The sequence below is a fragment of the Ctenopharyngodon idella genome, chromosome 19 (genome assembly GCF_019924925.1).
Source record: "Ctenopharyngodon idella isolate HZGC_01 chromosome 19, HZGC01, whole genome shotgun sequence".
Lineage (NCBI taxonomy): Eukaryota > Metazoa > Chordata > Actinopteri > Cypriniformes > Xenocyprididae > Ctenopharyngodon > Ctenopharyngodon idella.
In genome coordinates this window covers 7,100,829-7,124,125 of record NC_067238.1, presented here as the reverse complement: position 1 = coordinate 7,124,125, position 23,297 = coordinate 7,100,829, and the positions used below count along the sequence as shown (strand labels likewise).

At 40.9% G+C, this 23,297-nt stretch overlaps 2 protein-coding genes and 1 long non-coding RNA gene across 4 annotated transcripts in view; 1 reads left to right on the top strand and 2 right to left on the bottom strand.

Moving 5' to 3' along the window:
* Positions 1–7,256, top strand: part of LOC127501088 (SH3 and cysteine-rich domain-containing protein 2-like) — a 240,555-nt gene extending 233,299 nt beyond the window's left edge. For both annotated transcript variants that reach the window (XM_051872876.1, XM_051872875.1), the window contains exon 11: positions 3,313–7,256. In XM_051872876.1, the coding sequence (XP_051728836.1) occupies positions 3,313–3,411 (99 nt within the window). In that variant the 3' untranslated portion in view covers positions 3,412–7,256. The remainder of the gene's footprint in view (positions 1–3,312) is intronic.
* LOC127501085 (uncharacterized) overlaps positions 1–23,297 on the bottom strand; it is a 194,373-nt gene that overhangs the window by 24,958 nt on the left and 146,118 nt on the right. The window lies entirely within an intron of this gene.
* On the bottom strand, positions 9,696–11,466 carry LOC127501122 (uncharacterized). Its single transcript, XR_007926524.1, has 2 exons — positions 11,295–11,466; positions 9,696–11,139 (listed from the first exon to the last, which is right to left on the bottom strand). It is a non-coding gene; the product is annotated as an uncharacterized LOC127501122 (long non-coding RNA).

The window sequence follows — 23,297 nt, the reverse complement described above, 5'->3', positions numbered from 1 at the left end:
GATTGGTGAGATTGCTAACTTGTAGAGCCTCTTCTGTATTATCAGCATAAGGAAGACACAAGTGTAATAAAATAAATTTTATTAACAAAAGATAAACAAGAATAACTAACACAACTAAATGAATACCATGAATAATAAAGGAATAAAGTGCATAAGATACATAAAATACAAGTGATTAAGTTGGGTGTGGGTACGGAAGAGTTATGTTATCTTATGGAAAGATAAACTGTTTCTCTGAAAATAATAAGGTGAAGAACCTTATTATGTACTAAACAAATAAACGAAAGATTAAAAGATTTAAGGACAACATCCAGACTCCTCTTAGAGGGCAAGAGGAAGACCTCTGGTACCAAGCCCAGGAAGGACAGGACTTCTCATTGGTCCACATGCAGTTTCGTGTTCAAGGTTGTTTCAACAGCCTTGAACACGAAGCTCTGTGGGATGCTGATCTACTGGAGCACCAAAGGGTCATAAAAGCTGGAACATGCAGATGAGGCCCAGGCGTAGGTGCAGAAGGTCCTTAACAATCTGGAACACGTAGATGAAGGTACCTCGAAGTGAAGGTTTGCTCTTCTGAGCTTAACCTTGTTGCAAGTATCTCTGTGTGTCTTCAGCCTCTCTGGGCCAGACACTCAGAACTTGGTCAATCCGCTTTTGTCTCTCTACGTTCGAAAACTCTGAACGTAGTGTTTGTTAATGTCTCTTTCCTCACCAGCTGTAGACTCAGATCATGGGTGTAGCGTCTGTGCAAGATCGGATCTGCCAGCCAACTTTAGAATCTTCAGAATGCTTTTAACCTCCTGAACTGTGCGTGTAAATCATGAATCGGCTCCGGCAAGTCCGGGACCAATTGCCCGATTGGCACCTTTGTTACCTCATTGAAGAAAAACAGAAGATATTCTCACCAGCTCCAGGGACTTCAAAGAGTCACACTGGTGGGGCTAAGGTCCATGTGGTCACAGACAGCGGCCACAACCCCAATACACACACACATACAGACACTCACAAAATCGCATGGAGATTGTATGTACATTTATCCTCCAAATATGACTGTGCCAAAGTGTACCCGTCATTGTATTTCAAGTTGCATGTATGTATCCCTAGTATATAAGCTTAGCTATGACTGTAGTTGTATTAGTTTTATTCTAAACGATAAAATTAAAGTATAAACTGTATCTCCCCTTTTATGTCTTTGCCATCTGACAAGTTTGGTCTCATTGTAAAGCTTTCGTTATGCCCTAATTGACAATGTATGTCACATTACTGTAAAATGCATTCTTCTATTTTTTGGTACTTTGAAGAAAATGTACTCAGATCTGACACTTCATAAACCATGCAAATTATGTCATAAATGGAGACAAAGAAAAAGTTTGCCCACCAAAATCGCACCCTCATCATTGGCTTACGTACCCAAGGAGGCGTTCTGGTCTGTTGTCCTTAAAACACAATGACGCGTCTCTTCGTCGCACAAGTTTTCTTTTGTCAAGCCTTCGTCATCCTCCATCACCTAGGAGACAGACTCTCTCTTCTTTATTTTCCGGTTATTTTACTCTTAAGTTAAAACCTTGTTTGAAAGTCCCGCTGAAGAACCCTTTCTCGGAAAAGGACCAATCGCTCCAGCCGCATGAACTGAAACTCCTGGAAAAGGACCAATCGCCAAACCACGCACCCTGAAACTCCTACATGGGATCTGTTGTTGTCTCTCTGGACGAACCAGAGGGTCAGAACGGTATATCTGTTATGTCTCAGCTTTACAGGCCAGGACTCAGGACTGCATATCTCTTATGTCTCACCCGAAGTGAGACTCAGAACGGCATATCTGTTATGTCTCACTGGATGAACCAGAGACCAGAATGGTGTTGACCTGTTTTTGTCTCACCTTCGCAGGCTGGAGACTCAGAACAAGGAGTGTCTGCTGAAAGGGTACCTTATCCCTTTGCGATGAGGAGGATATTGCAATTTGGCACTTCTCCATTCGAGTGCTGCAATTGGCTGCCGGCATCAGAGGAGACACACACAGTGTGGCCCACCCTTCTTTCCCCTGTGGAACTCATTTGCATAAAGCACAAAGTTGGAAGTCTTTAAAGTGTCTTTAAATTTTACCAATGCATTTCTCACTTTCCAAACCACCACCAGAATACCTTTGGCAATATTCTAAACAAATAGAGACTAAACATGATGGAAAAAGATTGAACTGTCATGCCTTCATTCAGTTGTACATTAACAGCTGAATTTGTGTAAGATGTTGCATTACAAATAGCTGTCACTGAGAATACTTATTTCTGTGAATAAGTATGAAATGGATGTGTGTAGTTCACATCGGTTTTAAGGTTTCCAAACATAGTTATGAATGGATTTGGATGGACCACTGTGATCCCTCTTTGTTTCACCCACTGCTGCTATGGTCCTGAGGAATTTTTATGGCAGTCACTGGCCAACCTTAGGAATTAGTCTCTAGATGGGTGAAGAGCAGAAACTGCATGTGGACCAATGAGAAGTCCTGTCCTTCCTGGGTTTGGTACCAGAGGTCTTTCTCTTGCCCTCTAAGAGGAGTCTGGATGTTGTCCTTAAATCTTTATCTGATGGCGTTGGACAGTTTGTTTGTGTTAGTCCACCAAGATCCAATAAAAATGTAGCAAACCTTTCTCCACTGTTACGGACAGAGAGGGACCCGGCCATAAACTGGGCCCTGGAATGTGCTGTTCCCTACACAGCCCACTCCAAAAACAAATCTTCAGGGTACCGTCATTCAGGGACACTAGGTGGCTGAGCTTGAGGAACTCCTCCACGTAGTCTTCCAAGGTACAGCCATCTTGTGAGAGGGAGTGATGGGTGAAAGAACTGCTGTTAGATCTAAATTTTATGGTCAGCCCGTTCTTTTGTCATTGTGTTGGTTGCTACTGGAGCCAAGAAAGGTTGAGTCAGGATCTAGCAGCAGCAAAAAGTATTTATTTACAAAAAGAAACAAAAACTAATACACATTGGAGAAAACACTGTGGAGCAAAAGGAAATGGCAAACCAACATAGTAAAGATGCAAAAATGGACAAGGAACTAAACTAAACAAGTAATATTTATACAGAGACTAAATGAGGCAATTAACAAGAGACATGTGGACACAGTACATTGCAATGTTAACAAACAGGCACACACTAGGATCCTAGGTCAACTAAGATTGACAGGAAATAAACACAGGAACTAAGATGGAATCAAAATAAGGCTACCAAAACAGAACATAAACCTTACAGCTTTAATTAATTTTGCTGTTTCTCCTTTTCATCTTAAAACCACTTTTTTTTTGTCACCTCACATAGATTTGTGTTGGTAAGAATGAAGACACGGATGGCTTTCTGAAGCTAAGCAGTGGTAAGAAAAGAGGTCTGGTGCCGACTGATTCACTGGAGGAGATATAACCCAGTCAACAACAGCTGTTGCTTTTAGCATCACAACATTGATCATGATACTGTAATATTGTATAACATAACCCTTTTGTATTGTGCCAGATGTATACATGAATGTTATGTAAGCTGCACTGAAGAGTCGTGGTTAGCTGATTGGATACTTACAATTTATGTTTCTATAGCATACTGGATGTCACAGACCTTCATCTTAATTTTTTTCCTGGTACCATGTTTAATTCCTAGAGCATAATGGCATAGAAATGTAAAGGAGAAGGTTTAAGGTTTGATCCTTCCCAGAAAAGGTCTTTACCTCATGTAGCAATACTACAAGATGCCTGCAGATAAGATGTTAAGATTTATAAGATTTGTAATGAGCACATACACCTTTCAAAGAAAGGCAAAAAGGTTGCATTTCCTTCCATAAAAGAAATGTATAACACAGCCTGAATATGTCAGGGGTGACCACTTCTCATACACACTTATGCTGATGTGCTTAATTCTTCTCTACATGCATGCATGTGTGTGTACTTGTTTAATCTACATTGTGAGGAACAAATGTCCCCAAAATAGCCCTATTCGGACGGGATTAGTTTTACATGGGGAGGTGGGATAAAGTAATTATTACCAGAGCTTCTCAGTGATTTTAGTCTCGTCCGAATGTGCCATCTCAGTAATCATTACGGACAATGACAGTAAAGATTCAGCCGACTTTTACCTTCTGTAAAAAGGTCCGGTCACGTAATACTAATTCCGTTCTAATAGACCCGCTGTAAATATGTACAGCAAAATTCCATAATTTCCTGTTTAAAAGCAGTTTTCCATGCATTTTTCAAGCATGGAAGCATTTGAAGAAACATTCAGTTGTGTTGTAGGTGGTGGGACAAGTCTGTGGCAAACCTCAAGTATTTTCCACATACCATTCAGAGCAAAAAGAAGATCGAAACCACTTGTCAGAGGCAGAAGTTCCTATTGCCATAAGAATCCAATCAGAATGTAATTAATAAATCGTTTGACCGGACCTAACTGTTATATATAGTTTATATATTTAGATTATATGTGTCCGTGCACATGGTATCAAGAAGCAACGTATACCCACATGACGACAGGGAGGTGATGGCGGTGCGTAAATCGAGTTACCCCTCCCACTTCTGCTAGTTTTACTGAGATGTCTTATCCCATGCGAATTGGCCATTAATATTACAGACGTCCTGATATTACTCCACCACCCCATATAAAACTAATCCCGTCCGAATAGGGCTAAGGACAGTAAAACCTGAGATCACCTTTCATATGAGGTGTCAGACAAGTGCCTTCACTAGAAGACCGGAAAGCACCAGCTTTAAAACAATTAATTGCCAACAAGAAAGCAAGGAAATTACAGCACATTTACTGCCTTAAACAATCTGGAGAAATAAAGAGATGCAATTAAAAGTTCCTTTGTGTTTTTAAAATAATATACTTGCATAAGGTGAGATGATGGATTTTGCCCTCATTTAAAAGGGTATGTGTTCAAGCAGTTACAAATGAAAAAAAAAACAAAAAAAACAAAACAAAACAATCATCTGTCCCATGTAATACACTGTATACCTATTAAAACATTGTAAAATGTTCAGCAATTTAGTACATGGACTGAAATAGTTGCTTGCTGTTTTATAAGATGTGGTTATAGAACATGGCTTGCTTAGCAAAAAAAAAATATTAATGGAACTTTTTTTTCTCCCAAGTCATGTGACTTTCTAGTCATAAACAGGTTATCTTCATTTTAAAGGTGGCTTTCATTTCGTCTAAATCAATGATAAAGATGAAAGAGATTTATATAGACTACAACCTATTTTACACTATAACTGCTGCACATGTCTATTTTTGCCTGCCCTCATTCTGATAGACGTTGTGTATTTTGTAATTAGGACACTAAAGTAGGGCAGATTTTGAAAATGTGATTTTGAAGATGATGAAATGTGCTTAATGCTATAGTGCAGTTAGATATGTGTTCATGTGTTCATTATTTCTGTCATCTTGCTAGCATCAATCTTAAACAAAACTATAACCTCATTCTTTTGTCTCTATCCATAGAGATACATTTGCGTAGATGGACGAACATAATCACCTAATTTTGTGAATGACCAGTTACATTTGCATAAAGCACCCAGTTTGCACTTGTCAAAATTGCTTACATTTACAAAATGAGCCTAGCATAACAGAAATAGTACCACTTTACAATAAGGCATCATTAGTTAACTAAATAGGTAACATGAACTAAGAATAAACAATGTAATATTAATTTCAACATTTATTTAACCATTAGTAAATTCAGAAGTTGTATTTCTTAACATTAATGCACTGTGAACTAACACAAACTAACAATGAACAATTTCCATTAACTATCATTAGCTAAGATTAATACTGTAACAAAAGTATTGCTGTTAATGTTACTTAACAAATGAGACTTCACTGTAAAGCGTTACCAAAATGTTATTAATGAAAATGTTTAATGAAATGACCACATAAATATTTGAGATTGCTCATTTGAGTTTTATACATATATTCTCATATCCATGTATTTTGTTCTAATGTCACAAGTAATAATCCTCCAATAATAAAAAAAATAATAATAATCAAATAATGTCCTCCAAACTGACCCACAACCTAATCAGTTTATATGTAAACAAATGTTAGCTCATTGTTCTATAAGCATTTTGGTACTTTTTATATAACAAGAATAAATACAACAACTGTGTTTTAAGTTTTATTGCTTTTACAAATGTTGTAACTCATACATCAATAAAATAAAAGACAATATTTTAAAGTACAAAACATAGACACACAAGACAACAACACTATTCAATTACTGTAATTTACTAGTTTGCAGCACTAATGTAGACAGCCCATTCTGATGACAGAATCCTGTACAAGGTACAAGGTACAAGATCTTGTTGTGACTTTAGGTCATTTCTCACTGGGACTGCAGCCTGGGATGCACTGGACATTTTTCCTGGTGCAACCAAGATACAAGCCTTCTCCATTCACCTGGCATGTGTTCCCCTGATTCTGTGATACCATCTGCAAAATTTGGAGGAATGTACTTTGATGCAGGTGATGTTGCAGCATATGTGATCATCATCTGCATCCACACAAATCTTCACAACATCTACTGCTTTTTCAGGTTGGGACTCCAGTGGTCACCCAGCATGCCAAAAGTGTTCCCAATGTCCCCGAGTATCGATAATTGTACATTTTACAGGCATCATCCAAGTCAAGTCAAGTCATCTTCATTTACAGTGCCACTTGAAAGTTTGTGAACCCCTTGCAGAATCTGTGAAAATGTGAAAAATGTTAACAAAATAAAAGAGATAATACAAAATGCATGTTATTTTTTATTTAGTACTGTCCTGATTAAGATATTTTACATAAAAGATGTTTACATATAATTCACAAGACAAAAAATAGCTGAATTTATTAAAAAGACCCCGTTCAAAAGTTTGTGAACCATTGATTCTTAATACTGTGTGTGGTTACCTGGATGATCTACGACTGTTTTTTTTGTTTGTTTGTTTTTTTTTTGTTTTGTGATGGTTGCTCATGAGTCCCTTGTTTGCTCTGAGCAGTTAAACTGAGCACTGTTCTTCAGAAAAATCCTCCAGGCCCTGCAGATTCTTCAGATTTCCAGCATCTTTTGCATATTTGAACCCTTTCCAGCAGTGACTGTATGATTTTGAGATCCATTTTTTCACACTGAGGACAATAAAGGGACTCAAACACAACTATTAAAAAAGTTTCAAACATTCACTGATGCTCCAGAAGGAAGCATGATGCATTAAGAGTCAGGGGTGAAAACTTTTGAACAGGATGAAGATGTCCAAAATTTTCTTATTTTGTTTAAATATCCATTTTCTTCATTTAGTACTGCCCTTTGGAAGCAACAGAAGATACCTACATGTTTCCCGGAGACAAATTAAGTACAATTTACCTTGATCTTCAAATTCAAAAAGTTTTCACCCCCCGGCTCTTAATGCATCATGTTTCCTTCTGGAGCATCAGTGATTGTTTGAACCTTTTTTAATAGTTGTGATTGAGTCCCTCAATTGTCCTCAGTGTGAAAAGATGGATCTCAAAATCATACAGTCACTGCTGGAAAGGGTTCAAATATGCAAAAAATGCTTGAAATCTGAAGAATCTGCAGGACCTGGTGGATTTTTCTGAAGAACGCTGGGCAATTTAACTGCTCAGAACAAACAAGGGACTTATGAACAACCGTCAAACAAACTTGAACAAACTTTTGAACGGGGTCATTTTAATAAATACAGCTATTTTTTTTTTTTTGTCTTGTGATTTATATGTAAACATCTTTTATGTAAAATATCTTACTCAGGACAGTACTAAATAAAAAATAACATGTATTTTGTATGATCTCTCTTATTTTGTTAAAATTTTTCACATTTTCACAGATTCTGCAAGGGGTTCACAAACTTTCAAGTGGCACTGTATATAGCACTTTTTACAATACAAAAATAAGTTGACACCAGTAAAACAAACACAATTGCACTGATTTGAGATATTGTTCTTTGTTACATTGTTCACATCCATTAAGTCATATCATTTAGCAGTTTATGGTACAAATAAGACTTTTTTTACTTGGAAATGGTCACACCAAGTTCACATGGAGTGGAAATGCATCTCTCAGGAACACATGGCAGTTTGGTGTTGGTGCCTGGCAGGTTTTCTTGCTGTGGGAGTTCAAGGGTTCCACGAAGAAGCTTGGAACCAAGAATACTGTCCTTGAAAATCCCACCATCACTTTCACGTACAAGCCAATTTCCACCATGGTGAAATAATACATCTAATCACAGACTTCAATTAGAACAATGGAGTATGTTCCTTTATAATTGTAGAAGTCACTTTTGGTGGTGCCTTGATTAGGATGTGTTTCCCATCCATGGATCCTAAACAGTTTGGAAAGTGCCACACTCTCCAAAATGCCTGACTGATATCAAGACATTCATTGCCTTTTGGTGGGCAGACAAAATAGCCTTTTAAAGCAGTCCAGGGCTGAGGGTTTAGACAACAGTTAACTCCAGGTCGCCCCCTGTCACTTCAAAGAAAAGTATAAACGCCTTGTTCGTTTGGGGAGGAGCACGTGCAGTCAGTCAGTGGAGGCTCGCAGTGCAGAGCCAGGCGAAATTATAAACAACACTGTAAAAAAAAAAAAAAGCGGTCAAATGACTGGCAGCTATGGCTGCTAAACAAAAACTCTAAAAATCTTAATTCAAATAAAGTGTAAAAGCAAAAATTTTACTGAAATTTTTGTTAAAGGATTTAGAAAAAAATGTTATTTTACGAATTTTTCCTTGTTTGAATTAAGATATTTTACTTAAATTTTATGTTTTTTGTTTGGCAGCCAGCTCAGTCATTTGACCTTTTTTTAAATGATTTTTTTACAGTGTAAAACTGCTATTTTATCTATTTTTCCTAGATTATTACTATCACTTTCAATAAAGTGACAGCACTTAAAGTTCTACAGAGAAACACTTTTATTTTATATATTTTTCCTAGATTATGACCAAACAGCTTCAATAAAGTGACAGTGCTAAAATTTCTGCAGAACTTTACAGTTATTTACAGTTTTTTTTTTTACAGATTAGTACAATTAAAAAAAACTTCAATAAAGTGTTAAATCATGCTCAATATAAATTAACAGTTTTATTTTGGAAGACAAAATACAATGTCTGTACAAATACTATATAAAACTGAAAATGTAATAATTCAGTTTTTCAATAAATACAGTACAAATTTTAAAAGAATATATTTAACATTTAAAATACTGTACGATTAACAGTAGAACAGTTTCATCAAAATGTAATAAAAAGTTGAATTAAACATTCTCAACTTCAAACTGAAGAAATACAAAACTGATGCATCTGGAAGATTGTCACTGCTTCCTTTCGAATGGGAACTCGTGCTGTGTCCCCTAGAGGGCGCTATGGGGAATGTCTTCGGCAGACCAGTGTCTGAAGCATGAGTCTAAACATGACAATGAACTTGACATTGGCAGGTGGCAGCCCATGACATCACAGCAGGTGCGGTCAAGGGTATAAAAGGGCACCTGTAAAATACATCACCCTCTTTCTGTCTTCAGGAGACCGTTTGTTTCAGCGTGTGTTTAGATAGACAAGCTATGGCCAGCAAATGGAATGGGTGTTTCTCAAATGGAAGGCTGCATCCTACCAAGGCTGCGACCTTCATAGTTCAATCCTTCGGAGGCTTGTAGACTAGTATTCTCAGCATTAAAAGGCTGCATATTCATTCATTCATTCTTTTTTTTTTTTTTTTTTTTTGCAGTCATGCAGTATAATGACAATTCATTCTATTTATTAACAACAACAGTGTGTTTATTGGGCTTCTGGTTCATTGACAGGGACCAAAGAACAAACAGAGACTTTTATACGTTTCAGAGCAGTAAAGGACAGTGTCTTCACAGGGGGAAGAAACTCTGCTCTGAATGGTTGTTGCCCTTTGTTTTAGGTGCATGATGGGACAGACATATTTATATTTTTACTAACATATTTATATTTTTTACTATTTTTGACTAGATTTATCTTAGAGAAGATGGTCTCCAGGGCACAGTCACCCCCCTCCAGGCAAAGAAGTGGGATAATTTAAAGAAATATAAGTTTTTTTTTTTTTTTTTTCTCTCATTGTTATGTAGACCCTAGCTTAATTGTTTCATAACAACTGAGCATATAAACTTACTGACACATCACATCGTGCCATGTCTGTACTCATTAGGATTGTAAATGTCATGCATCTGGCCAGGGGACCGATGATGGGAAACCAACTGTGCTAATGGATGAGGTATTAGGGCAGTCTGCCTCAGTGTCACCCCCAGTCCTAATTTCTTCCATCCAAGAGGACAAAGCAGGAACAAGCTCAAATGTGCTGGAAGAAGAAGGGACAGAGACAACAGACAAGACAGAGAGCAGAGGCAAGAAAACCAGGAGGTGCATGGAGGATTATTTTCTGTCACTGCTTAAAGAAGATATTGCTTACCAAAGAGAAGCAGAGGAAAGACGGGAAAGGGAGGCTGGGGAGAGAAATGAAAGATTTTTCTCTCTTTTTGAAAAATTTAATTGAAAAGAAAACCTAATTCAGATAAAGTGAAGTTTTCCTTTTTATTCTCGTATTTTATAATTTAATATTTATTTTGTATATTTTTCATAATCTACTTCTGTTACTATCTTTTCAGTAAGCTTAAATATACATCACTACTGTGAACCTATAGTGATTGTGGCATTTGTTGCCATTGGTTTCTTTATGCTTTAATGTGAAGAAATATTATTCTGTAATGGAGATTACTGAATAACAAATGCAAATATTTGTTTCTTGACCCTTTAAAATATACATACTTTATTGCATAAATATTTGTTCAATATTAAATAAACAGATTAAAACTGTGTACATTCACATTTATTTGAATAGCGCTTTTCACAATACATATTGTTTCAAAGCAGCTTTACCGAAAATACATGTCTACACAATTTAGAGTGATCTGTTATCAGAGGTGACTGTGAAAGTAATGCCCATTTCAAAAATGTACAGTTTAAGATAATAATCATGCAGTTTGCTAACATGTACTATTTTTATGCCGAATCAATGAGCTCCTTAAAGCAATTATTACAAGTAAAGGCAAGTAAAGTTTAATATTAACTGAAGAACACAAAAAAGTCTCCGTGTCAGGATTCAGGGCTGGGGACAGACAAAAAATGTAAAAAAAATAAAATAAAATAAATAAAAAAAAAATGAGTTAACAAATGCTATGCAGTTGATCAACATTGCAATTGTATGATTTGTACACATCAATGTACGTCAGCATTTTCTGGATTTATGTTTAATAAATTTACCTCAAAAAAGTAGTCATGATCCACTGGTGGTCCTGTAGAACATCTCCATCTTCCAAGAGATCACCTACACCATTGCATATGTTGTGCAACACTGCACATGCTACAACCACCTGCAGGTAAAATGAGAACAATAATTTGGCTGTTATAAGAAAGACTGGGGAGCAATATTGTAAATCAGGTGTAGCAAGTCAGCCCTAGGCCCATATGGATGTGCATACTCTGATGGTATGCCATTGTTGTGAATGTAAAAGAAGTGGCTGATTCATACATTTCATACATTATAAATATAACAATACTAACTCTCAGCAATGTAATACAGAATCATTTGCGATGATTAATCACGTTTGGGATAAAATGTATATGTACTTCATGTATGCGGGTTTTCATCATTCCAAAGGTGTCCTCTATGATTGAGCGGACTTTATATTGATGCCTATTAAACTTTTCCTCTGCCATGCCTCTCACTGGCCTTATATGGTGTGATAAGGGCCAGGGGTTGTTCAAGACATGGATAGCCACCTGTTACGTGTGGTGCTGCAGGGATCAGGCAATACACAGAAATCCACAAAGTAAGGGTCTTTAATGAACGTAGGAGCAGAAACAACACTAACACACGGAAAGCTAACAATATAACGGACAAGGAGTGCAGGGAGTGAGTCCAACTTAAAGGGAGTGCTGACGAGGACAACAGGTGCTGGGAATCCGGGGAGATGGCGGGAAGACTGATGAGGGAAGTGCAAACAGGAGTGCGGAACAGGAGGATACTGGGAAACGGAGTCCGGGAAGGCGTGGATGTGACACCACCATCAGCTAAGTGAAATACCCTGGTGGGGGGTAAGTCCCTCTAGCATAGATGGGGCTGTTTCTCAGTATGCGTGCGTCATGTATGCTGCCTGGATTTCCCACAAAGACGTCGATGAAACGGCCCTGGTGGTCACACACTGCCTGAAGCACAATAGATGGAAACAACTTGTGGTTTCTGTAGGACTGACCAGCAGGACATTTCATTCTGATGTGGCAGCTATCCATTGCCCCAGCCACCTTCTGAAAGGCACAGTATCCTGCCAGCCGAACTAAATCATCTCCCACAGATTGGACATCAGCCTCTGTCTGTGGGAGATGAATAATCCTGGGTAAGAGGAGTAACATCTCACCAGTCACTCTGTACACTACCCTATGGACAGTTGGTAGGGGCATTCCAAAGGCCCTGCAAACTACTCTGTAGGCTGCCCCAGTTGCCAACCAAAACAGGAACACCAGGGTTTCCAGAGTTGGGCCCCACCCATGATGTCTCTCCATCCCCAGCACTCTCAGGAGTTCATTGATGGCCTCCCTGCTGAGACAAAAATCCGGCCATGTATCCTCTCCACCAAAGAATCGCTGAAGGACTGGAACACTCATATTAATTCTGCTGTAGTGCTGGACCTGGACAAAAAAAATAAATATATCATTCTGTGTCCATGTTTTCAGTGAACGCTTAAATGTTTACTGTAGCTGACTAGGTCTTATATACACAATTAACACAAACAGTTCCTTCTTGCATGCATTTAAACTATGTAAAAGGGATTATTTCGTGGTGTATCACTATTCTATCACTATCTAAAACATTTATGCAGAAACCTATTACACCTGCAATTAATTACCCACAGTATTGCAGGAAGAAAAAAAATCTTTTGACCTACCTCACCACGTTGTTTGCAAAGATGCAAGCATAGAAGAAAGCGCCTTCTGCACGTAACAGCACAATAGTGCAAACTCCAGTTATCTTCCTCCATTTCCAAAAAATAGTTGAAAAGCACAGGTATGACATTCAGCGACATTTGATGACGTGGCAGCCGAGATTTGCAGCCTTCCATTTGAGAAACACCCGATATGTGCGTTATGTGTTTGGGTGAGGAGCATGCACGCTTATGCTGCGTTCCAGGCAGGTTTTTGAGCCCGTAAGTCACGACTTCAAACCACGACTCACGACTTTGTAGCGTTCCAGGCAAGTCATGCCAAACTGCCTGAGCGCATGTAAACAAACCAGCATGGCAACGTTATATTGTCCTAAAGTCTATTTCTCACCATGTACCTTGCATAAACACCCGCATCCGTAGGGGCTGCCATTGTTGTTTCACGGGCTATGTGACGTCAGTGCGCGGAACTGGGAGTACTGAACTAGTACTGAACATCGAGCTAGAGTTCACGGGTGGGAAGTCACGGCTTTGACTGCCGTTCCAGTGCACTTTCACGGGTAGAAGTCTGGAAAAACACAGGTTACGGGTTGCCTGGGACATGGCATTAGTCCTTGCATGCGCTTCCCTTTGAGTAAGGTGCGCTCTCATCTGTCCCTTTTCTCGAGGGAATTGGGACAGGCATTTGCACCTCGCGGTTCAGGACCTGTTGCAACCGAGGTGAGTAGGAAACTGCACTCGTGGGGTTCGCAGGTAGAGCTAGAATTTGAAATAGATATGAATATTTCTCTGTCATCGGCGGCTGGCGAGAGCGAGCTGCCGGATGATGATGTGTTATCTCTCACATCATCTGATCTGGCACTCCTCGCCTCAAGCCAAGAAGAGCAGGCAGAGGCTGTTGAGATCGAGGATGTCTTTGAGCACTCGCAGCCCGCCTGCCCCACATATGACGAGCTGTTGGACATTATGTCTCACGCTACTGAAATATTAGATCTGCCGTGGAAGCGCAGGAGGTGCAAACTCCCTCGTAGCCACCTTGATGAACGCTTCCTGTCGGGACATAACCGCCCAGCTCGTACGAGTCTTCTTTTTCTCCCAGATCTTCAAGCTGAGGTGTGGAGAGCTTAGGGAAAGCCATATTCTGCTCGCATCCACCATTCACAGGCAAACTGTGCTGATATGGAGGGGGTGCAGGAATATGGTTATGCGTCAATGCCGCCGATTGAACAGAGGCTCACAAGCTGTCTTTCAATAGGTGAAGTATCCGCATTGAAGACGCCATCTCTGCCAACCAAGCCGCAGAATCTTACATCACACTTGAATGGCAGAGCTGAGCATATGTGGCAGCGGGTCAGGCAGGATCGGCTTTGCACACAATGGTGGTGTTGCAATCTTATCAGGCTGACCTGCTGAAGGACCTGTATCAGGGCCAGGGGCTCCCCCTGAGGTGGTAGAGGAGCTGCGATGTACCACGGATTTGGCTCTCCGTGCCACCAAACAGACTGCCGTCGCGATCGGTCGGTCTATGGCGGCCATGATGGTTACAGAGAGGCATCTCTGGGTAAACCTGGCCGACATCAAATTTTTTCCTCGATGCGCTGGTTTTGCCTTCCGAGCTGTTTGGCACATCCGTTGAGACGGTGGTCAGGAAGTTTCAGGAGGCAAAGGCATGCTTTGCAGCTTTTAAAACCTACTTACTATGCCGGCCCAGGCCTATGCCTCAAACCACAAAGGGGGCTGGTCCGTCCCTGTCTGAGGGCTGGAAACTAGACCAGAAAGCAAGCACCACCTCTCACATTCCCCTTCCTATTACATTTGGCCCTGAAGCTGGACCTATGATGTTTTTGGCAGTATGCATTGTTCCATCATCTGCCTTACTGATGGTTCAGCATTAGAGGCTGGGTGTGAATGCATTATGTATGGCAGACAGTATGCCAGGTAGTAGGCTCTCTTGAGCCTCCTTAGCCGCTGCCCTCTGTGTCATGGCATGTCCTGCGCTCTCTCGAGTGGAGCTTTTACGAGCGTCGTCAGGCCTCCTCTAGCTACAGAAAGTTATCTTTATTGAGGCCTCCACTCGTCAGAGCTCCGTTAGGACAGCATCTGTAAGTTGTAGACTCTCTGTTAGCCTCCTTACAGGATGTCCTAAGTGTGGGGCGCAGTTAGGCCTCCTCTCGTTTTAGAGACCTCCGCTCGCAGAGCTCGGCCATCTACAGCGAGTGTCTTCAGACCTCCTCTCGCTACAGAGAGTTTTCTTATTGAGGCCTCCACTGGCCAGAGCTCCGCTAGGTCATCATGTTGCAGGTTGTAGGGTCTGTCTGCACCTCCCTGCATGGTTTCCTATGTGTGGAGTGTAGTTAGGCCTCCTCTTGTTTTAGACAGTCGTCATACTGAGGCCTCCGCTCCTAGAGCTCGGCCATCTACTACAAGCGTCGTCAAGTCTCCTCTCGCTACAGAGAGTTTTCTTATTGAGGCTTCTACTCGCCAGAGCTCTGCTAGGTCATCATGTTGAAGGTTGTAGGCTCTCTCTGTGCCCCCCTGAATAGATTGTCTATGTGTGGAGCATAGTTAGGCCTCCTCTCGGTTTAGAGAGTCGTCATGTTGAGGCCTCCGCTCCTAGAGCTCGGCTAGGCAATAGGGTAGTATGCTAAGTTGTTAGGCTCTCTGGCAGCCTTATTTGCTACTGTCCTTAGTGTGGGGTGTTGCTAGGCCATCTCTCATTTTGAGAATGTTGTATTTTGAGAGTGTTGGCCTCCCCCTGGGGCTGGATGCTATGGTACAGACATCTGTAGATTTACCCCTGATTGCTCTGCTCCCAGGAATTCTGGAAAGGGTCTGCCGGTGCGGAGTAAGTCTACTTCTAGTAGCGCCGTACTGGCCAAATCGAATATGTTTCTCACACCGTTTCTCACACCGTTTCACACCGTTTCACACTGCAAGCTTGAGCGGCGAGTGAGCGGCGTGTGAGTGGCATGTGAGCATAACTACATCGTCACTGCAGCTGCAGAGATGCGCGAGTATTCACATTGGAAGCGTTTGTACAGCGTCACAGCAGTGACTCCAAGCTACATATAAAGTGAACATTTCTTTATAAAGACAACTATACATTTTTTTAAAAAGTTGGTCATTTATAAGCTAGCCTTGAAAGTTTGTTAACATGGGGAGTTGTAAAACATTCCCATGTAAACGTTAAAAAAATAAAATAAATAAATAAATAAAATCCTTGTGTCATCCATTGCTGCACACGAATAAAGTAAGCTTTGTGTTTTACATCATCTGCCACGTGTACATGTTTACAAGACAGCAAACTCAGCGAAAAAAGGCAGCAAACTCTGGTTTGATTTGGGTAGTGCAAGAGCCTATATACCTGTCTTTATAATAACTAAAAGAATGTTTGTATATGATATTTTCTGGCTAGTTTACTTTAGTTTTTTTATAATACACCATAGTTTCATCCAAACTGAATAATTAAAAACAAGTTTAAATGGGTAAATCTTCTATAAATATTTTGTCTGACATAGTCAAAAAAAAAAAAAAAGCACTGCTCATGCGCTGCTCATGCTTGCTGTGTGAAACTGGCGCAATATCCCTCCTCGACGGCTTTCCCATGGGGATTCCAATCAGGAGGGACCTTCTATCTCAGGTGGGAGGCATGATTCTTCACCCCCGCCCAGAGATTTGGAACCTGTGGGTTTGGCCTCTGAGGGGGCCCAAGTCATAGACTCAGGTCTCTCAACTGAGGTTGTAGAGACCATACTTCACCCCAGAGCTCCATCCACAAGGAAACTTTACGCCTTGAAGTGGAGAGTCTTTGCTTCTTGGTGTAAAATGCATCAGTGGTATCCAATTAACTGGCCGGTTGGCTCAGTGTTAGAATTTCTGCAAGATTGTTTTTCTGCAGGCATATCCCCATCCACACTAAAGGTAGATGTGGCGGCCATAACTACCTACCATGTCCCTTTGGGTGGTGTTTCAGTGGGAAGGAAACCAATAGTGACTTGTTTCCTTCGTGGTGCTCTGAGGCTGAGGCCTGCAATTCACACCAGAGTTTCAGCTTGGGATCTGGCTGTTGTGCTAGTGGGCTTATTTGTGGCTCCCTTCGAGCCCCTATCGTTATCCTACATGCCTTGAATTCCCACCGGGGATGGTCAGAGCATTCCTTTATCCAAAACCGGTCTATGTCCCTAAGGTGCCGACCAACATACCACGGCCTACTCCTTTCGAAGATCAGGACCAGGAAAAGCTAAACCTTGAATGTCCATAGAGCTGCCCTGTGGGGAAAACTGATCAGCTGTTTGTCTGCTTTGGGTCACCTAAAAGAGGTCTCCCTGCGTCCAAGCAGACAGTTAGCAAGTAGATAGTCGAGGCTATTTCTCTTGCATATTAAGCCTCTGGCCATCCTTCCCCTTTGGCGGTCAGGGCTCATTCTACCAGGAGAATGCCGGCCTCCAAGGCCTTAATTTTGGGAGTATCCCTGCAAGATGTTTTTGATGCGGTGGGCTGGTCCTCTCCTCTCACATTCGTAAAGTTTTACAACCTGGATCTGGGTGTTACCATGGTTCTCAGGTGCTGATGTCTTAGTGTGTTCAGTATTCACTTAAACAGGCACTTGTAACCATGGCATTTGGACATTTCGTTCCCAAAGTGTCCTTGACGTAGTACGACTTCCCTCGAAAGAGAACGTCTCAGGTTACGACTGTAACCATAGTTCCCTGAGAAGGGAACGAGACGCTGCATCGCCCTTCCATACTTCCTGCATCCCTGTGATCAATTTGCTTTGGCTAATTGAAGCTAAAGCCGGTCATTGCAAATGTACTTTTATGCTTTCCTGATCATGATGTCTCCCGCCCGTGACGTTCACTCTCGCCATTGGACTAGTTGACACATGTGCTTCACATTTATTACAATTACATGAATTGATTTTGCAGATGCTTTTATCCAAAGCGACTTACACGTGAGGAATACATCAAGCAATATGCAAAATTCACTTTTATAAGGTCTTTAAACACAGATGTGTGTCCACAGTGTGTGTAAACAACCACCCTATAATGGTAAAAATCCACCCACACCTTTTTTTTTTATAATCCCCATAAATGAGCAATTTCCCCCTACTCTTGCATAAGGAAAGAAATGATTAGTTCACCTCTTGAGTCTTCGGGTTCGAGTCCGTGTCAGTCTTTCATCCCCTGACAGTCAAGTCAAGTCAACTTTATTTATATAGCGCTTTTTACAATGCAGAATGTGTCAAAGCAGCTTTACAGTGATAACTGGTAAATAATTTTGACTGCACAGCAGCTGTAGAAGAAAGTGGTGTCATTGTCCAGCTTAAGTAAATTCAATATTTATTCATTCCTTTGTAAAAATCAATAGATAGTAATTCAGTTCATCTATACATCAGCTCTGGAGAAAACGGTGATGTCATCATCCAGCTCAGTTTAGTTTGCATACAATGGTGTCAATGCAGGATCAAAAAACATTGTTGAATACCAAGTGTCCCCAATAGAGCCCCATAGAGGCTATGCTGTCTATCCCGGAAAGAGAAATGACAGCGTGACATGACAGCCATATTGGATACAGTAATTAGTTAATAATTCATAAACTTCCTTACAAACAAGCCTGTAGTCAGTTTTTACCTCTTACAGTTACGTGATGCGTTTCTGGTCTCAAATTGTAGCTTTTTTATTTCTTACAATTTATAAATTTGTGAATTTCTGTTATGATGGTTCTCTTCCATAACATTGAATGTGGTAATAAAGAGTTGGTTAATGCTTTAAACTCCAGTTAAATTCACCAGCTATGTGCCAAGACCTGCAACAATTGCAAATCGGGATTTTCACAGACAGCAGGCAACCCTGCAACAGTTTCAACACTGGGGGCTGCATCAGACAGCATTGCCGATTCCTTCATATTTTTTATATTCCTACAACTTTTGCGGCAGTGCTCATCCCCGTCATATATACCCAGGCTCAAAATCGCTTAATAAAAAAACAAAAAATTATTTATTGAACATTTCTTGTCTTCTTATTTAACTAGCTCACCACCCGGATGCCGACTTCACTAATTATCTGCTGTCTGGCCTCGAACACAGTTTCAAATCCAGCATGTATCATCTGTAATAACTTTTACTCCGCGCTTGCAGAACCCTAAGTAGTTGATAACCTGATCAAAAAAGAAGTCGAGTCAGGTTTCACGATTGGCCCTTTTGACAACCCCCCTTTTGATATATTTCATATCAGCCCTACTGGAGTGGCTACGAGAAAATTTTCAGATGAAAAACGCCTCATAATTGATCTGTCAGTCCCGCACAATTCTCCATTTCCAAGCATTAACAGCTTGATCCCTCTTGACAAATTTTTTCTCAAATTACCACGACACAGATCAAGCGATCGATATGATAAAAATCGGGTCGAGGTGTGTGGCTTGCCAAAATCGACATCACTTCTGCTTTCAAAGTGATGCCCATCCACCCAGATTCTTGGCACCTTTTCGGGGTACACTGGCACGGCCGTTTGCTGGATTTTGCCGAACAATTACACTATTTCTCACCTCATTCATCTGCTAGACGATTTTCTGGTCATTTCGCCCCCTGACGCCATCCCAGCCACGCACATCCTAACAGTTCAAAAAGTTTTTTCCGAGCTCGGAATCCCCATCACCCAGGAAAAAAACCATGGGTCTCACCACATCCATTGAGTTCCTCGGCATTAATTTAGATTCAGAAAAGATCCAGGCTTCTCTACTAAAAGAAAAAATCCATAGAATAATCCTCGACTTATCAACCCTCCTAGATAACTCCAATTGCTCCAAATGCGAACTCCTATCCCTGCTCAGCCACCGAATTTTTGCAATGCGCATCATTCCACAAGGCCGCCCTTTCATTTCACATCTCCTCTCACTCACGTTTTTGGTTCTCGCACTGGAGGAGCTCATTTCCATATCTCAAGCATGCCGCGACAAACTCAGGTTATGGATATCATTCCTAAATCAGTGGAATGGCCTATCTTTTATATATATATATATATATATATATATACATATACATGTGCTGGTCATATAATTAGAATATCATCAAAAAGTTGATTTATTTCACTAATTTTATTCAAAAAGTGAAACTTGTATATTATATTCATTCATTACACACAGACTGATATATTTCAAATGTTTATTTCTTTTAATTTTGATGATTATAACTGACAACTAAGGAAAATCCCAAATTCAGTATCTCAGAAAATTAGAATATTAGTTAAGACCAATACAAAGAAAGGATTTTTAGAAATCTTGGCCAACTGAAAAGTATGAACATGAAAAGTATGAGCATGTACAGCACTCAATACTTAGTTGGGGCTCCTTTTGCCTGAATTACTGCAGCAATGCGGCGTGGCATGGAGTCGATCAGTCTGTGGCACTGCTCAGGTGTTATAAGAGCCCAGGTTGCTCTGATAGTGGCCTTCAGCTCTTCTGCATTGTTGGGTCTGGCATATCGCATCTTCCTCTTCACAATACCCCATAGATTTTCTATGGGGTTAAGGTCAGGCGAGTTTGCTGGCCAATTAAGAACAGGGATACCATGGTCCTTAAACCAGGTACTGGTAGCTTTGGCACTGTGTGCAGGTGCCAAGTCCTGTTGGAAAATGAAATCTGCATCTCCATAAAGTTGGTCAGCAGCAGGAAGCATGAAGTGCTCTAAAACTTCCTGGTATATGGCTGCGTTGACCTTGGACCTCAGAAAACACAGTGGACCAACATCAGCAGATGACATGGCACCCCAAACCATCACTGACTGTGGAAACTTTACACTAGACCTCAAGCAACGTGGATTGTGTACCTCTCCTCTCTTCCTCCAGAGTCTGGGACCCTGATTTCCAAAGGAAATGCAAAATTTACTTTCATCAGAGAACATAACTTTGGACCACTCAGCAGTAGTCCAGTCCTTTTTGTCTTTAGCCCAGGCGAGACGCTTCTGACGCTGTCTGTTGTTCAAGAGTGGCTTGACACAAGGAATGCGACAGCTGAAACCCATGTCTTGCGTACGTCTGTGCGTAGTGGTTCTTGAAGCACTGACTCCAGCTGCAGTCCACTCTTTGTGAATCTCCCCCACATTTTTGAATGGGTTTTGTTTCACAATCCTCTCCAGGGTGTGGTTATCCCTATTGCTTGTACACTTTTTTCTACCACATCTTTTCCTTCCCTTCGCCTCTCTATTAATGTGCTTGGACACAGAGCTCTGTGAACAGCCAGCCTCTTTTGCAATGACCTTTTGTGTCTTGCCCTCCTTGTGCAAGGTGTCAATGGTCGTCTTTTGGACAACTGTCAAGTCAGCAGTCTTCCCCATGATTGTGTAGCCTACAGAACTAGACTGAGAGACCATTTAAAGGCCTTTGCAGGTGTTTTGAGTTAATTAGCTGATTAGAGTGTGGCACCAGGTGTCTTCAATATTGAACCTTTTCACAATATTCTAATTTTCTGAGATACTGAATTTGGGATTTTCCTTAGTTGTCAGTTATAATCATCAAAATTAAAAGAAATAAACATCTGAAATATATCAGTCTGTGTGTAATGAATGAATATAATACACAAGTTTCACTTTTTGAATGGAATTAGTGAAATAAATCAACTTTTTGATGATATTCTAATTATATGACCAGCACCTGTATATATGTATGTATAACAGTCTCGTTTCTTCATTTCTTCCCTCGTCGATATCCAACTTTTCACAGACATAGCCCCCTCAATCGGCTTTGGGGGATTTTATTAAGTTCGCATCTCCATGGCTACTGTAGCTCCAGTACTCACAGAGCTTTACCCTCTCGTAGTAGCAGCTTTCCTATGGGGGAGAGAATGGACTGCTAGCAGCATACTAGTGTACTGTGACAATGAGGCAACAGTTCAGTGCATTAATAAAGGCCATTTACATTCACTCACTCTGATGCCACTGCTAAGACGTCTCATCTGGATCTCAATGTGCGATCAATTTATCATAATTGCAAAACATGTCCCAGGGTCTGAAAACCAAATTGCTGACTCCCTGTCTCATTTTCTTTTTCAGAAATTCAAGACGCTGGCTCTAGAGGTGGACCAATTACCAACTCCAGTACCTCACAATTCAGAACTAATATCCCTGTAATCCACCCTTTAAAACCCCTCCTCGATGCATCGCTCGACACCATCCTCCAAGCAGTTTCCCTCAGAATCATTCAATCCTATGTGACAGCATGGAGAGGTTTTAAAGCACTCCACTCTGCATATAGCATGCAGTTCCCTGATTTTTCTCTCCTTTCAATCACCTCATTCATCTCCTATCTTAACAGTGTTAAGGGCCTCCAAGTTGGGTCTATCAAAGGCTACCTGAGCGGCATCCAATTTTCCCACAAGTTGATTCATGGCGCCCGCTCCCCAGAAATAAATAATTCACAAACCTCCCTCCTGATCAAAGAGATCCAACGATCCCAGCCCACCCGCCCCGACTCCAGACAACCCATAACGCTAAACATCCTCACCAAATGTATTCATACTTTTCGCGCTAGTTAACAACCCCTCAATACCGCCCGCACTCTTGACTCCATGTTCCATGTCCATTTTAGTCTTTTTTGGTTTTCTCAGATGCTTGGAAATCGCGATCACCTTAAAATTCGACCCGAAAGTCCACCCCACTATTTCAGACCTATCAGTAATCAACAGCGAAACTATCTTATACTTGATTAAGCAAAGCAAAACAGACCAAGCCAAAAAAGATCACTTTATCTATATTTTCATCCTCTCGTCACCAATACAACCATACCAAACTGTCCTACCTCAAATTTAGAAACTCCCAAGCTAAATCTCCTTTTGAACCTCTTTTCTTAGACAACTCTAATAAACCCACTGTACACTTCTGCTTCCAGAAATATCTCAAATTCATTCTCCAGCAATCAGTCATCTCAGTGCAACCTTTTTCCAGTCACTCTTTCCGTATTGGGGCAGCAACATCAACAGCCCAAAAAGGCCTCTTCCAGCATCAGATCAAAGCTCTAGGAAGATGGTGTTCAGACGCTTTCCAAAGCTACATCAAGACCAACCGGTTTCACATCAAAAAAGCCCATCAAACCTTTACCGGTTAGAAAAAAAAACTTTACCTTACCCATCTGATGCTGTGAGCCTTGGTCTCCCGGTCAGTGCTTATTTTTTCCCGTCCGGCGAGGCTTCTCTGTCCGATGCTGTGAGCCTTGGTCTTCCGTCAGATGCTGCGAGAGCCTCCTGGTCAATCGTCTATGCTTTACTTTGCGCCCGTCTGCCGGCGAGGCTTACCCGTCTGATGCTGTGAGCCTTGGCCTCCCGTCGGACACAGCACAGT